The sequence below is a fragment of the Cebus imitator genome, unplaced genomic scaffold (assembly GCF_001604975.1).
Source record: "Cebus imitator isolate Cc_AM_T3 unplaced genomic scaffold, Cebus_imitator-1.0 Scaffold68, whole genome shotgun sequence".
In the NCBI taxonomy this organism is placed as follows: Eukaryota; Metazoa; Chordata; class Mammalia; order Primates; family Cebidae; genus Cebus; species Cebus imitator.
Genome location: NW_016107383.1, coordinates 9,058,093 through 9,072,075, shown reverse-complemented (window position 1 = coordinate 9,072,075; position 13,983 = coordinate 9,058,093). Strand labels below are relative to the sequence as shown.

Below are 13,983 nucleotides of genomic sequence, written 5' to 3'. Positions count from 1 at the left end.
ACCACATAGGCTTGGAATCCTGGCTCCACTACTTATAAACTATGGGACTCTGATTAAGTTACCCATGTGCCTCAGTTTCCTCATCTGCAAAATGGGGATAACAGTATTCATCTCTGTGGGTTATGATGATTAAAATTAACTAATGTGTATAAACTCATAGAAAACTCATGGCAAAGAGTAAACACTACGTGTTAGCTATCAGTATTTTTACTATTTTTATTTATACATCTGCCGAATATTATAACACATTGATTATATTAATAAGAAAAAAATACAATTGAGATCTCTTTTTTTAAGAGTAATAGGTTTGGTCTACAGAACTCTATGTTCTCAATTTAAAAACATAATGTGGTATAAAATACACAGGCCATACTAAAAAAAGACACTGTACCTGTGTGGTAAGGAATTTGACCTTTACAGAGAGGTCTGGCTTCTGTTTAGGCTCCTGTGAGGTAACCTCTAAACCCTTGGCTTAGGAGTGTCTTTGTTATTCCTGGCAGGTCCCTCACATTATACCAGATACTTATGCTAAGACTCAAAGCAGGAGATGGCCACACAAGAAAGGTCAACCACGTGATTAGAAGTTTGGGGCTTTGGGGGCAGGTGACATCAGACTAACTTCTTAGAAGGAGAGGAGGGCTGGAAAATGAGTCCGTCCACGTGGGGAATAATCCAATCAATCATGCCTATGTAATGGAGCCTCAGTAACAACTCTCAACACCAAGTTGGGTAAACTCCCTGTGTCAACAGTGCTTGGTGCAGATGGTCAGCCACGCATCAATGCTGGGAGGGCTACCTGGGAGGGCAATGCAGCCTGAGGACAATGGAGGTTTCCCTTTCGGAAGTCTCCCAGATTCCACTCCATTCGTCTCTTCCTTAGGCTACTTACACTTTGAGTCCGTTTGCTTTATTAAAACTCTCATCATTAAGTATAGTGCTTTCCTGAGTTCTGTGAGTTGTTCTAGTGAATTATCAAAGCTGACAGTAGTCAGAAACCCTGACTTTGTACTCAACCGATCTAAATAAAGTGAGGCTGCTCCTAGGGCCCCCAGCTCACACCCAGTGTCTGAAGGGAGGGCAATCACGGGGACTGCTCCCTCGAGCTGTACAGATTGGTAAACTTCTCGCAGTTCTTCAGTCTATATTTTACTCTGCTTCAAAAGAAACATAGGAGAACTTCTTACCTGTATCAAAACATTTAATAGAATAATCAGCTAATGCCACAAGGAATTCAGATTTCCTACGAAGATTAAAGGCCAGGGCTGTGCAAGCTTGTGCTGTTCGCTGAACCAGATTGAACCTATTAAGAGATCATTGCATTAGTAACAGAAATTCTTCCAATAATTATAAATTCCACTTGGAAGGAGTCCTTAGAGATGAAGAATATGAAACCCAGAAAAATAAACTACCATTTTAGGCCAAAAATAGATTATGAAGGGTTCTATGTGCCATGTTAAGGAGGTTGGATGTTACCAGAATAGGAAACCATTTTAAGTGTTTAGCAGAGCAGAATCACAATCAGGCATGCGTTTTAGGAACATGATCTAGCAGCAATGGCAAATGGATGGAGGGACGTGCAATAAAGATCACTAAGAAAGTTACTACAGAAAATCTCAGCCAGAGATATGGGAGCACAAATAGGAGAGGTTTCAGAAGCCAAGCAGAGACTCCCTATGCATTAAACATGGAGTGAAGTGAAGAGGAGGAATCCGGGCTCACTCTTCTGTAAAATGAAGATGAGAATAGATACAAAGTTTTTGTGATGACTAAATGAAATAATACATGTTGAGTGCTCAGTAGAGTACTGGGCACACAGCTAGAGTTTAATTTACAAAAAAATAAGCTTCTGAACTTGGGCAAAAGAGGAGTAAGTTTGGGGCTAGGAAATAATAAATCTGTCTTTAAACATATTGTTTAAGGCCCTGGGGAAACTAATCTAGAGTTGTGTTGTCTGAAAAAAATAGAACGTAGGCTACATATGTAATTTAAATTTTTTCTAGAAGCCATATTAGAAAAGTAAGAAGCAGCAGGTAAAATTAATCTTAATAATATATGATATGCTTTGGCTCTGTCGCCACCCAAATCTCATCTTGAATTGTGGCTCCCATAATTCCCACCTGTTGTTGAGGGATCCAGTGGGAGACAACTGAATCATGGAGGCGGTTGCCCCCATACTGTTCTCGTGGGAGTGAATAAGTCTCACGAGATGTGAGGGTTTTATAAGGGGAAACCCCTTTCCCTTAGTCTTCATTTCTCTCTTGCCACCACCCTGTAAGAAGTGCCTTTGCCTTCCACCATGATTGTGAGGCCTCCCCAGCTACATGGAACTGTGAGTCCATTAAACCTCTTTTTCTTTTCTTTTCTTTCTTTATTATTATTATTATTTTTGAGATAGGAGTTTCACTCTTGTTGCCCAGGCTGGAGTACAATGGTGTGATCTCAGTGCACTGCAACCTCTGTCTCTCAGGTTTGGGTGATTCTCCTGCCTCAGCCAACCAAGTACCTGGGATTACAGGCATGCGCCACCATGCCTGGCTAATTTTTTTTTTTTTTTTTGTATTTTTAGTAGAGATGGGGTTTTTCCATGTTGGTCAGGCTGGTCCCGAACTCCCAACCTCAGATGATCTGCTCACTTCACCCTCTCAAAGTACTGGGATTACAGGCATGAGCCAGCACCCCCAGCCTAAACTTCTTTTTCTTTATAAATTACCCAGTCTCAGGTATGTCCTTATTAGTGTGAGAACAGACTAGTATACTTTACTAACTCAACATGTTTCTAAAACACTATTTCAATATTTAATTAATTAAAAATTGAGATATTTTATAATTTTTAATACATTAAGTCATCAAAATCCAGTGTGTATTTTTTTTTTTAATGCAGCCTCAGCTATTGCAGTGTGCATTTTAATTTTACACATGCTTCATGTCTCAGTTTGGACCTGTCACTTTTCAAGGGCTCAAGAGTTACATGCAAGCTAGTGGCTCCTGGAGAGCCCAATCTAGATTTCTAGTAGGTAGTAGTAGCAGAAGTAGGTCTAAGTCAACAGTGTTTACATGGCAGATGAAGCCTGAGGCTTGATGGTGATGAGATTATCAAAAAGAGTAGCTGAAATATGGAAGTAAGCCAAAGACAGATTGTCTGGGAGCACAACACTGAAAGGGCAGGCACTGGAAGAGGGGTCAGTAAAACAAGGGGAAAAATGATTAGAGAGACAGAAAATTCAATAGAGCTGTGTACCATGAAGCCAAAGAAAAGAATTTCAGGGAGGATGGGAAGATAAGAGTATGTAGTGTTTTAGTAAAATGAGAACTGAAAAGAGACCAATGGATTGAACAATTAGGAAGACTTTGAAGGAGCCCAGTATAGTAGGCTTTATGATCAAGTCTGATTTTAAGTCTCAGCTCTGCCACTAACTGCTCAGCTCGGCCCCAAATGTTTTTAGTGAAGGGCGGCAGACCATGCCATCCCATAACAGGGCACTTTGGCATAAGGATTATTTTGAGCTGAATTGAGAAAAAACAGATAAAAGAAAAGCTCTCTGCCCTTGTCTAAAAGTTTACATGAATTTGCATACATTTACAAAGGTGTCCCTCTTCCCTTCTCTACCAGGAAGGACAACGGCTGATCACAGGAGATGACTTTAGATCTTTATTATCCTGGAAATAGCACCAGAGAAATCTATATAGCTAGCCTTTAACCACCGTTAGTTTCCCATATATTTCCGTTCCCACAATTTGCTGCCCCTAGAGACTCAAGGTCCTTTTCTTTTGTCTTGTCACTTCTCTAAAAATGTATTGTTCTTTAATGGCGATGCTATATAAGCCAGAGTATAAGCCACTTTTTGAGTTAGTAATACCTGGATACTGTTACGTTACATGCATGATACAAGTTGATAACGCCTCATACTAATTCCTGGATACTCCGGGTACTCTCATGGGTTACATGCACGATACAAATTAATAACTTGTTCATTCTTCTCTTGTTAATCTGTCTTTTGTTACAAGGGCCCCCGTTGAGAATTTAGAGGGGAAGAGGGAAAATTATTTTTTCTCCTCAACAACCAATAGTGAAAAAGGGACAACAGACAAAATAGTAACACTCACGGGGCAATGTCTCACGGGAGGCTATAGAAGATAGGGATTAGCACTGGGAGAAATTAAGATCACCTGTTTTTATGAATAAGTTAATGAGGGCTGAACTTTATGAATAAGGTAATGGAGGCTGAACTTACAATATATTTGAGGCTGCAATGGGAAGGAGAAAGGAAAGCTTGCAGGTGTCCATTTTCTCATGAATCAGGAGGGCTGGCAGTCAGAGTAAGAGTAGAGTCCAACACAAGGAGACAAGGAAATTGGTAAAGGTTTGCAACACTTGGTGGAGAATAGGAAAAGTAAGTAACAGTAGATAAGCAAATGAAGTGCAAAGAATCCTTGATGTTGAAGTTCATTATTCTGTCATGAAATCAATTGACAATAATTATTTATTTCAGGATATGAGCAAATAAACAGTGGTACTGATTTCAGATTAGGAATTGGTGAGGTAAGTAAAGCAAGAATAAAGGATAGAAAAAATGGGCCTATTACTTTTTTGGCAAAGGGCAGAAAAAATGATTTACAGACTTTTGACTAATGAATCACAGATAAGTTAGACGTCACATCTTTTCTTGAACTATTTGAGAATAAGTTACCAAGATCAAGTTTCCTATAAATAAGAAAACTCTCCCACATAATCACAATACAACCATCAGCACCAAGAAATTACATTTATACATTACCAACATCTAATCCTAAAACTCCAATCAAATTTTGTCAATTTTCCTAATAATGTTCTTTACAGCAAAAGGATCTGACCAGATTCGTGCCTTTGTCATGTCCCTTTAATCACCCTCAGATTAGGAGTTCTTTAGTCTTTACCCGAAATGCATGAGCTTGTCCCTTGTGGAGATTACAGGACAATTTTCTTATTAGATGTCCTTAATTTAGCTTTGTGTGACGATCCCACTGATTAGATTCAGGTTATATATCTTGGCAGGAATATCACAGAAATGATGCTGTGTTCTTTTCGCTGCATCCTATCAGGTGGCACAAAATTTTGATTTATTCCACTACTGGTTATATGAACTTCAGTCATTTGATTAAGGCAGCGTTTGCTAGGCTTCTTCATTGTATAATTACTCTTTTTTTTCCCTCTATAATTAACGAGTATTTTGTGGGGAGGTACTTTGTGACTATTCAATATCCATTTTCTATTAAACTGTTTGTTGATTACAACATGAACTCACAGGTTTCATTTGTATTCAATGGATGACCCATCTCCAATGTGACCAGATGGAGCTCCTTCAAGCTGGCAACTGCGTCTTTTGGACACATCCCAATCATTCTTTGAACAGTTCCTTTTTTCTGGCTATAAAATGTTACAGGCTCATCCTGTACTTCCCCTGTCCACATTCTGAAGTTGGCCATTTCTGCAAATATCCTTGATTCCTTTCGGTAGAAAACGGTATTTTGAAAACAAGAACTCAACCCTGGGTATATTCATTACTACTGGCGTGCTGTTGTTCCCAGGCCCTCTGCCTATACAAAGCTAAGGAATATGTGTGCATATATTAGTACATACCTCTATTTAGTTCTATATCTCTATAGATTCAAAACCAGGGGTTCAAACTGATATATCTAATTCCAGTACAATACCACAGGGTTTATTCTAGTTTTCTGCCTTCCATATTTCGAAGTCTCTTTTCTAAGAATGAGAAACTTGGCCCTCATTATCACTCATAACCTATATATTCATTTGATCAAAGCCCCCTGTATTAAACTAGCTTCCCATCCCTGCCCCGCTCCCCAGGCAGACACCCTCTGCTTCTCTTGCTGGGCTGCTGCAGCTCTCCTTCCTGCCTTGCCCCACTGCATGAATATCTACCTCCATATATCCCACCTAATTGCTTTTGGACTAAATTGTTTCACAAGGGAATAGATGAGGAAGAAGAATGAAAATCAACTTTTTTTTTTTTTTTTTTTTTTTGAGACAGAGTCTTGCTCTATTGCCCAGGCTGGAGTGTAGTGGCAGTGGCGCAATCTCGGCTCACTGCAACCTCCACCTCCTGGGTTCAAGTGATTCTCCTGTCCCGAGTAGGTGGGATTACAGGCATGCACCACGTCCAGCTAATTTTTGTATTTTAATAGAGATGGGGTTTCACCATGTTGGCCAAGCTGGTCTTGAACTCCTGACCTTAAGTGATCCACCCGCCTCAGCCTCCCAAAGTGCTGGGATTTACGGGCCTGAGCCACTGTGCCCAGATGAAAATCAATTCTTTAAAATTCTTAGATCTGCACACCATAACAAAAATGTGCAAAGAAAATTGCATTCTTTCTAGATTGCCTGATGATGCACCAGAAACTGATAAATTGGAATTGGCTGGGCATGGTGGCTCAAGCCTATAATCCCAGCACTTTGGGAGGCTGAGGTGGGCAGATCACTTGAGCTCAGAAGTTTGATACCAGCCTGGCCAACATGGTGAAACCCCATCTCTACTAAAAATACAAAAATTAGCCAGGCATGGTGGCAGTTGCCTGTAATTCCAGATACTCAGGAGGCTGAGGCAGGCAAATTGCTGGAACCCAGAGGCAGTTTACAGTGAGCTGAGATGGTCTCACTGCACTTCAGCCTGGGTGACAGAGTAAGGCTCTGTCTGGAAGAAAAAAAAAAAAAGAGCAATAATGACTTTTTAAAATTTAAGAAAAAAATAAACTACTAGAGATACTTTTAAAACCAGCACTTTGATTCTCTAAAATGTGAACCTATTATCATTCTGTCCTTTCCGACTTTCTTCCTTCAGTTCTTATGATAGTATTTTGCAAGGTGCCTGAAATATAATAGAACTTAATAAATCTTTCTGAATGAATAATGAATAGCAGGTACTAAAACAGTCAGTGAATTAATAACCTATTAAATAATGTAGATATCAAAAGTATCTGCTTACCTGTTTCCACACAAGTCAAAAACATAAATATTTCCTTGGTGGTCTCCAGCAATTAAGCAGTCGCCTGTGCCATCAAAAGCCACATTCAAAAATCGCAAAACTTTTGGATGGTAATCAGAAGTGTTGTGAATGATGTTCACTATAATTCTGTCAAAGAAAAAAAACCCAAACACTGAATTCTATGTCAAGTATTACTTGATACTATGAAAAATATTGCAAGTAAAGCATTTTGTCTATTCCTTCTTCCTCCTCCTACTGCTCTACACATTTCTCCTCTAGAATCAATCTTGCCAGGACTTTAGAAAAACAGTTCAGAAGCTACTCATTACCAAAGTGGGTACTGTTCATTTATTCCTCAAATACTTGAAAACTCACTGTGTCAGATACCAAACAAACCAGGTGCTAGGAATAACTGATACAGTCTCTGCTTTAATGGAGCTTACAGTTTAGTAATAAGGACATTAAAACACACACACACACACACACACACACACACACACACACACACAGATTTATAAATTGTGATTAAGTGATAAACAGGGTATGAGATTTTACGTTTGTGTATGGGATGTTTCACAGTGAAGTAAGTGTGCATGAGTCTTACTTTCATTTCTAATGTATCTACCATGAATTCCCTGGCAGGTGAACTCTGTAAGGCTAGGACAACTGCTTGCTCATTACCGTATTCCAACACCTGGCCTACAACACACAAAAGACACTCAAAATATGCCTATTGAATGAACAAATGCTTTAAGAAATAATTCTTTAAAACCCACATTAATCATACTTCTATGTACAAGAGTAAGAGAGCTTATTTTTCAATCTTATTCTAGAGACACATATGTAATGATTAAACTGGTTTTTTTTTTTTTTGGTTGTTGTTGCTGTTGAGACAGAGCCTCACTCTGTTGCCCAGGCTGTAGGCAAGTAGCACGATCTTGGCTCACTGCAACCTCTGCCTCCTAGGTTCGAGGGATTCTCCTACCTCAGCCTCCCGGGTAGCTGGAATTACAGGCATATGCCACCACCCCCGGCTGCTTTTTGTATTTTTAGTAGAGACAAGATTTCACCATGTTGACCAGGCTAGTCTTGAACACCTGACCTCAGGTGATCCACTCGCCTTGGCCTTCCAAAGTGTTGGGATTACAGATATGAGCCACTGCGCCCAGCCATGATGAAATTGCCAAATGAAAATGAGAACATCTTAACCTGAAGTTTTAAACACTGATATATACATACACATACAATTAAAAGAAAAAGATAAAGAAGAAAAATCAAAAGCAACCCCGTCTCTAGACAAATTACAAAAAATTAGCCAGGGATGGTACATGTGCCTATGGTCCCAGCTATTCAGGAGGCTGAGGTAATAGGATCACCTGAGCCTGGAGTGGTCAAGGCTGCAGTGAGCTGTGATCACGCCACTTTACTCCCGCCTAGATGACACTGTAAGGGCCTGTCTCCAAAAAAAAAAAAAAAAAAAAAAGAAAGAAAGAAAGAAAAATCTACATATAGGGAAAAAGGATGAATGCAGCCAAATATGAATAGCAGCTGTCTGCAGGTAATAGCAATATGGTTAATTTTTCCCCATTTCTACTTTTTAGTAGAGATGGGGCTTTACCATGTTGGCCAGGCTGGTCTGGAACTCCTGATCTTGTAATCCACCCACCTCAGCCTCCCAAAGTGCTGGGATTACAGGTGTGAGCCACAGCGCCCAGCCTAGTTTTTGGATTTTATATTAGAAACATCTAACTCCATTATAACTTCATTAAAGCATGCTAAATTGAATTAAGTGGATTAAACATTTTCTTCATGTTTATCTAAACATAAGGCTTTTTAGACTCATTAAAGGAAACAGCAAAATTCTTACAATGCTTATTTTTATCTAGTCCCCAAGGAATTAAAAACACAAAAATAAACATACAGAAATGACAAGTAATATCAAAATGTTCCATGGCAACTAAACTCAAAGCAAACACCTTTTTCCTCCAGTCTTTTTTCTATAACACTTATTATATGTTCTGACTACAAAATTACAGTCATTGTTCAAAATGTGAAAGATATAGAAATACACTAAGAAACAAATTATAATCCTACCACGTAGATGCAATCACAACAGCGACATTCTGTCCCTCTGATTTTTCATATAAACCACATGTACAAGATTTATTTTTGAGCAACTTCCTTTCAGTTTCCCACAGATTGCCTGACAGAATTCCTCAGTTCTCAGACATAGTAAGAATATCAAATATTTACTGGGCACCAAAAGTCTAAAACAATCCTGCCAGGTAAATCTGATTATCCCACTGACAGCCTTAGTGATTAACTTGCTCAAGGTCAGAGTTGGTAAACGGACATTTACTTCAACGAAAAACATCTGACTCCAAGTCAGTGCTCTCTGCCTGTCTAAACAGCATAAACAATGGGTTTTAACAACACAAAGATGAGCTGTGTTTTAGTGGAAGAAGCAAACCATAAAGACATTTGGGGCCGGGCGCGGTGGCTCAAGCCTGTAATTCCAGCACTTTGGGAGGCCGAGGCGGGTGGATCACGAGGTCAAGAGATCGAGACCATCCTGGTCAACATGGTGAAACCCCGTCTCTACTAAAAATACAAAAAATTAGCTGGGCATGGTGGTGCGTGCCTGTAATCCCAGCTACTCAGGAGGCTGAGGCAGGAGAATTGCCTGAACCCAGGAGGCGGAGGTTGCGGTGAGCCGAGATCGCGCCATTGCACTCTAGCCTGGGTAACATGAGTGAAACTCCGTCTCAAAAAAAAAAAAAAGACATTTGGATAATGAGCCCATTTCTTTCACTTTTTGAATCTTGCACATATATCTAGATATTTTGTAACAGCAAGAAAGAGAAGGTGAGTTGGCTGTAACTTTTAGAATGTTTAGAGAATACCAGAGGTGGGGGTGGTATTTACCCAAATCAAAATTTGAAAATGAAAAATCTGAGGAATCCCTACTTTAGACAAAATTTTTTATTTAATGTAGTTGATGAGACAGCAGCATTGATAAAGAGGACTGACAGCAACCGGGAACCAAACAAACTGCTGGTAAAATGTCTCACTCCCACTTTGGATATACATAGTAGACACATAAAGTCTGATTGGTCAAGAAGCAACCAAAGCATCAACAGAAAAATCACTAGAGGCCGGGCGCGGTGGCTCGCACCTGTAATCCCAACTTTGTGAGACTGAGAACAGACGGATCAGCTAAGGCTAGGAGTTCGAGACCAGCCTGGCCAACCTGGTGAAACCCCGTCTCTACTAAAAATAGAAAAATTAGCAGGGTGTGGTGGCGCGCGCCGGTAAACCCCGGTACTCGGGAGGCTGAGGCAGGAGAATCGCTTTAAGTCGGGAGGTGGAGGTTGCAGTGAGCCGAGATCGCGCCACTGCACTCCAGCCTGGCAACAGAGCGAGACTCCGTCTCAAAAAGAAAAGAAAAATCACGACAAGAACAAGAAACACACTGAAACAGGAACTCAAGCGATTTCTGTGAAATCCTAGGGAATTAGAAGCATTAAGATCACTCCGCGTGCAGAAATCGAAATCCAAATGGCACCGCTTTGGAGCAAAGGTTTCCAGGAAATCGCACAAGAGGCTAAGCTTCAAACAGGAAAGGTAACTGGGAACAGCATGAAAAGCAGCGCTGGCCAAACTAGGAGCCCTCCTGCAATGCAGAATGGAAGCCCTGCCCCTAACATACACGCCAACAGTAAACTCCAGAGAAGCAAAGTGTGTTTTGCTCCATCGGCGTCCCCAGAGCTTAGAGGCGCGCTTGGCATACAGTAGGCGCTCAACAGTTGATGAATGCTTGCGCGCCTGAACACATCCAAGGATGTAAGGAGGGATAAACTGCAGTCTTTGGAAGGGGCAGAGTGTCCTGCTCTTTCACCCGCATCTCCGCCTGGAGTTCTGCTCCAGCCCCAACTGTTAATACTCACTGAGCACCTACTACGTGCCAGGGACACTAGCGGGATACCGTGATCATTAAAGCAAGACAGTCCCTGCACACACCAAGAGCCGCAAGTTCCCAGGTGTGAGGACCACCTGCCTCCTCCTGCTCCTCGCGGTCCCGGACTAGACCCCCGCCCGGCAGAACTCAGACGAGCGTCTCTGCGGACCCTGCGTCCGGAGCCACCTGTTCCACCGCAGGACATCCAATCCACGGATGCGGGGCTGGGTCCGAGCCAGAACCCGGACCGCTGCCCGGCGCCCCCTCCTCGCCGGTCTCTATTCTCTCCACAGCCCGCGCCCTCCCGCCACCGCTTTTACCCGTCCCGCGTGGCCGGGGACGGCTTGCGGTGCCATATCTTGCCGCTCTCCTTGTTGCCCAGGTCCGTGCTCTGCATGGCGAAGCTCGACCGCCGCCGCCTGCGGCCCGCTGGATAACCGTTCCGACGCCTTCCCGGCAGGCCACGCGCTCCCGGCCCGGGAAATTTGAGCGCCAGATGGGGCGGCCTGGGTCCGGCATCCGCCAGCTGCACCAACCCTCTTTCTACTAACAACCAATCGGAAGGCTGATTCCTCCCAAACTCCGTCGAGGCTTCCCCTCCAGCTCTGGACAATGGAATCGACCAAAGAGCTTCTCTTAGACTCCGCCCCTTTCTGAGGTCTGTCTTCACGCCCCCGGACCCAAAGCCTTCTGGGAATCGTAGTTTTCTGCAGGTGGATCATAGAGGCGAGGAATTGGCTTTTGGCATTCTCCCCTTTGGGAGACTTGCGGGGTTTTAGGATCCCATCAGAGGCAATGAAAATGATTTTCTCCTGTGATTCCTGCATCCCGTTATAAATTGCTTTTAAGGGTTAAGGAATTGTATAGAAATAACTAAGAAGCAAGGAGACAAATGCAGAGAAGCAAGGAGACAAATGCATTGAGAGTGGATGGGTTTCTTTTATAGAAATTTTGGGCTCAAAAGACGCTTACAGATGAAAAATAGTCCATGTTTCTTGACCTTTTCACCATCCTCATGGTTTGGTTTTTCAGTTCCGTAATCTATCAAGACCTTTTGGCAATATGTTGTCCAGTCCACCAATCACGGTCCAGAAAAGCAATAATATCAACAACTGGCCCCCTTGACTTTAGAGTTCTTTGGTAAAAATACACTTAGTGCCTCTGGAGGGCTTAGTAGGTACGGGGCACTTTTCTACTTGCTTTCCGAATATATCAACTCCTTTAATCCTTGCAGCAAATCTACAAGTTAGGTGGTACTAATTATCTCATTTTTAGTGCTCTATGAGGTTGTGCGTTAATTTCCTGAGGCTGCCGTCACGAATTACCACAAACTTGGTGACATAAAAAAACAGAAATGTATTCTCGGGAATTTCTTGAGGCCATACATCGGAAATCAAAGTGTCTGCAGCCTCCTATCAGGCTCTAAGCAAGATTCTCTTACTTGTCTGTTCTTCTAGGGGGTGCTGGCTTTCTTGGCTTGTGATCACATCGCTCCATTCTCTGCTTCCATCTTCATACGTCTTTCTATTCTAGGACGCGTCTTTTTCTCTTCTGTTTCAAATCTCCCTCTGTTTTTCTCTCATAAGGAAACGTGTCACTGGGTCCATATGAATAATCCAGGATGATCTCTTCATCTCAAAATCCTTAATTACATCTGCAAAGACTGTTTTTCCAAATAAGGTAACTGTCACAGATTTTGGGATTAGTATGTGGACATATATTTTGGGGGGGGACACAATTCATCCTATTACAGGTAAGTACTAATATTACCCACTTTTGCAGACAAGGAAACTTTAAGTCTTTCTATTTCTGGTCCCCGTGTTATTCCACAACAGAAAAATGACATTAAAAAAATTATATGGTCGTGGTATTTGAAAAGTTGAAACTCTTGATCAGAAAGACAATTTCTCAAAAAAAAATACTAATGCAGATTTTTAAACGTTATATTGTTATCAAGGGGTGGCTCCAAAAGATCAGACAACTTGTAATGAACCTTTTGCTGAGGAAGCAACTGCAGCTCATCTTTATTTATTGGTTTTGAGATGGCGATAAACTACATGTACGAATGTTTGCATTATTATTTCGGAAGCTTAGAATGCTAAACTTAAGCTATGGGGCCTAACCTGAAATAGGTTATTTCACAACATTTCTATCCCACACTGTTAACCAAAGAAACTTTTTTATCAGAGGCAAAGATGAATCTGCTGAATGATTTTCTTAACTTCTCTGGCTTAACCTATCTACAGCTTAGCTAGTTTGGGCTGCCCCAGCCCATGTGACCATCCTATTCAATCTCAGATATGTGACAAAGAGGTTTAAATACTACAGATCTTCTGGGCTCCCATTTTGTACTTAACTTTTGATTTTGGGGGCATAATTTGAAGGTCGACTGGAAAGATGTGTACCAACAGCTGCTAACTTTCTGCTCATTAGATCTCCCAGGTTTTACACCACCAATTGGTAGTGTCTTGTGATCTAGTTCCTTTCTGAATTATTAGTCACTTAATAACAGGTACATATTATACATGTATATATCTGTGTGTGTGTGTGTATATATATATATATATATATATATATATATTTGGACATCCAAATGTATACATACAAATATATATACACACACATATATGTATATACTTACAACACTAATTGGTAGTCCCTTATGTTCTAGTTCCTTTCTGAACCATTAGTCACTCAATAACAGGTACATTCTACTTATATGTATATATATATACACACACACATATGTATATCTGTTATATATATAATACACATACACATGTAAAGGTATATAAGTGTATAAGGGCATATAAATATAACTTATATACCTATAATATATATATAAAGTTGTACTATATACCTATATAGCTATACTATATACCTTTATATATTAAGGTATACTATATAGCTATTTATATATAAATATACCTTTAGCATACAGTATGCCTTTGTAGGGTATAAAGGTATACAATTTGTATGTACTTTTATATGTATTTATAAAGGTATATAGTATGAACCTTTATATATATATATATATATATATAT

The 13,983-nt window shown here is 40.8% G+C and overlaps 1 protein-coding gene across 5 annotated transcripts in view; it reads right to left on the bottom strand.

Annotated features, from left to right (window-relative positions):
* TBC1D31 (TBC1 domain family member 31) overlaps nt 1-11,458 on the bottom strand; it is a 75,690-nt gene extending 64,232 nt beyond the window's left edge. The window contains exons 1-4 of one of the 5 annotated variants that reach the window (XM_017530723.2): nt 11,259-11,402; nt 6,981-7,127; nt 4,233-4,305; nt 1,185-1,300 (exon numbers count right to left, since the gene is read on the bottom strand). In XM_017530723.2, coding sequence (XP_017386212.1) covers nt 1,185-1,300; nt 4,233-4,305; nt 6,981-7,005 — 214 coding nt within the window. In that variant the 5' untranslated portion in view covers nt 7,006-7,127; nt 11,259-11,402. Of the gene's footprint in view, nt 1-1,184; nt 1,301-4,232; nt 4,306-5,282; nt 5,485-6,980; nt 7,128-11,258 lie in introns of those variants that run through there. The other 4 variants (XM_017530725.2, XM_017530722.2, XM_017530720.2 and 1 more) reach the window with 4 other exon arrangements.
* Nucleotides 11,459-13,983: the final 2,525 nt, after the last annotated feature.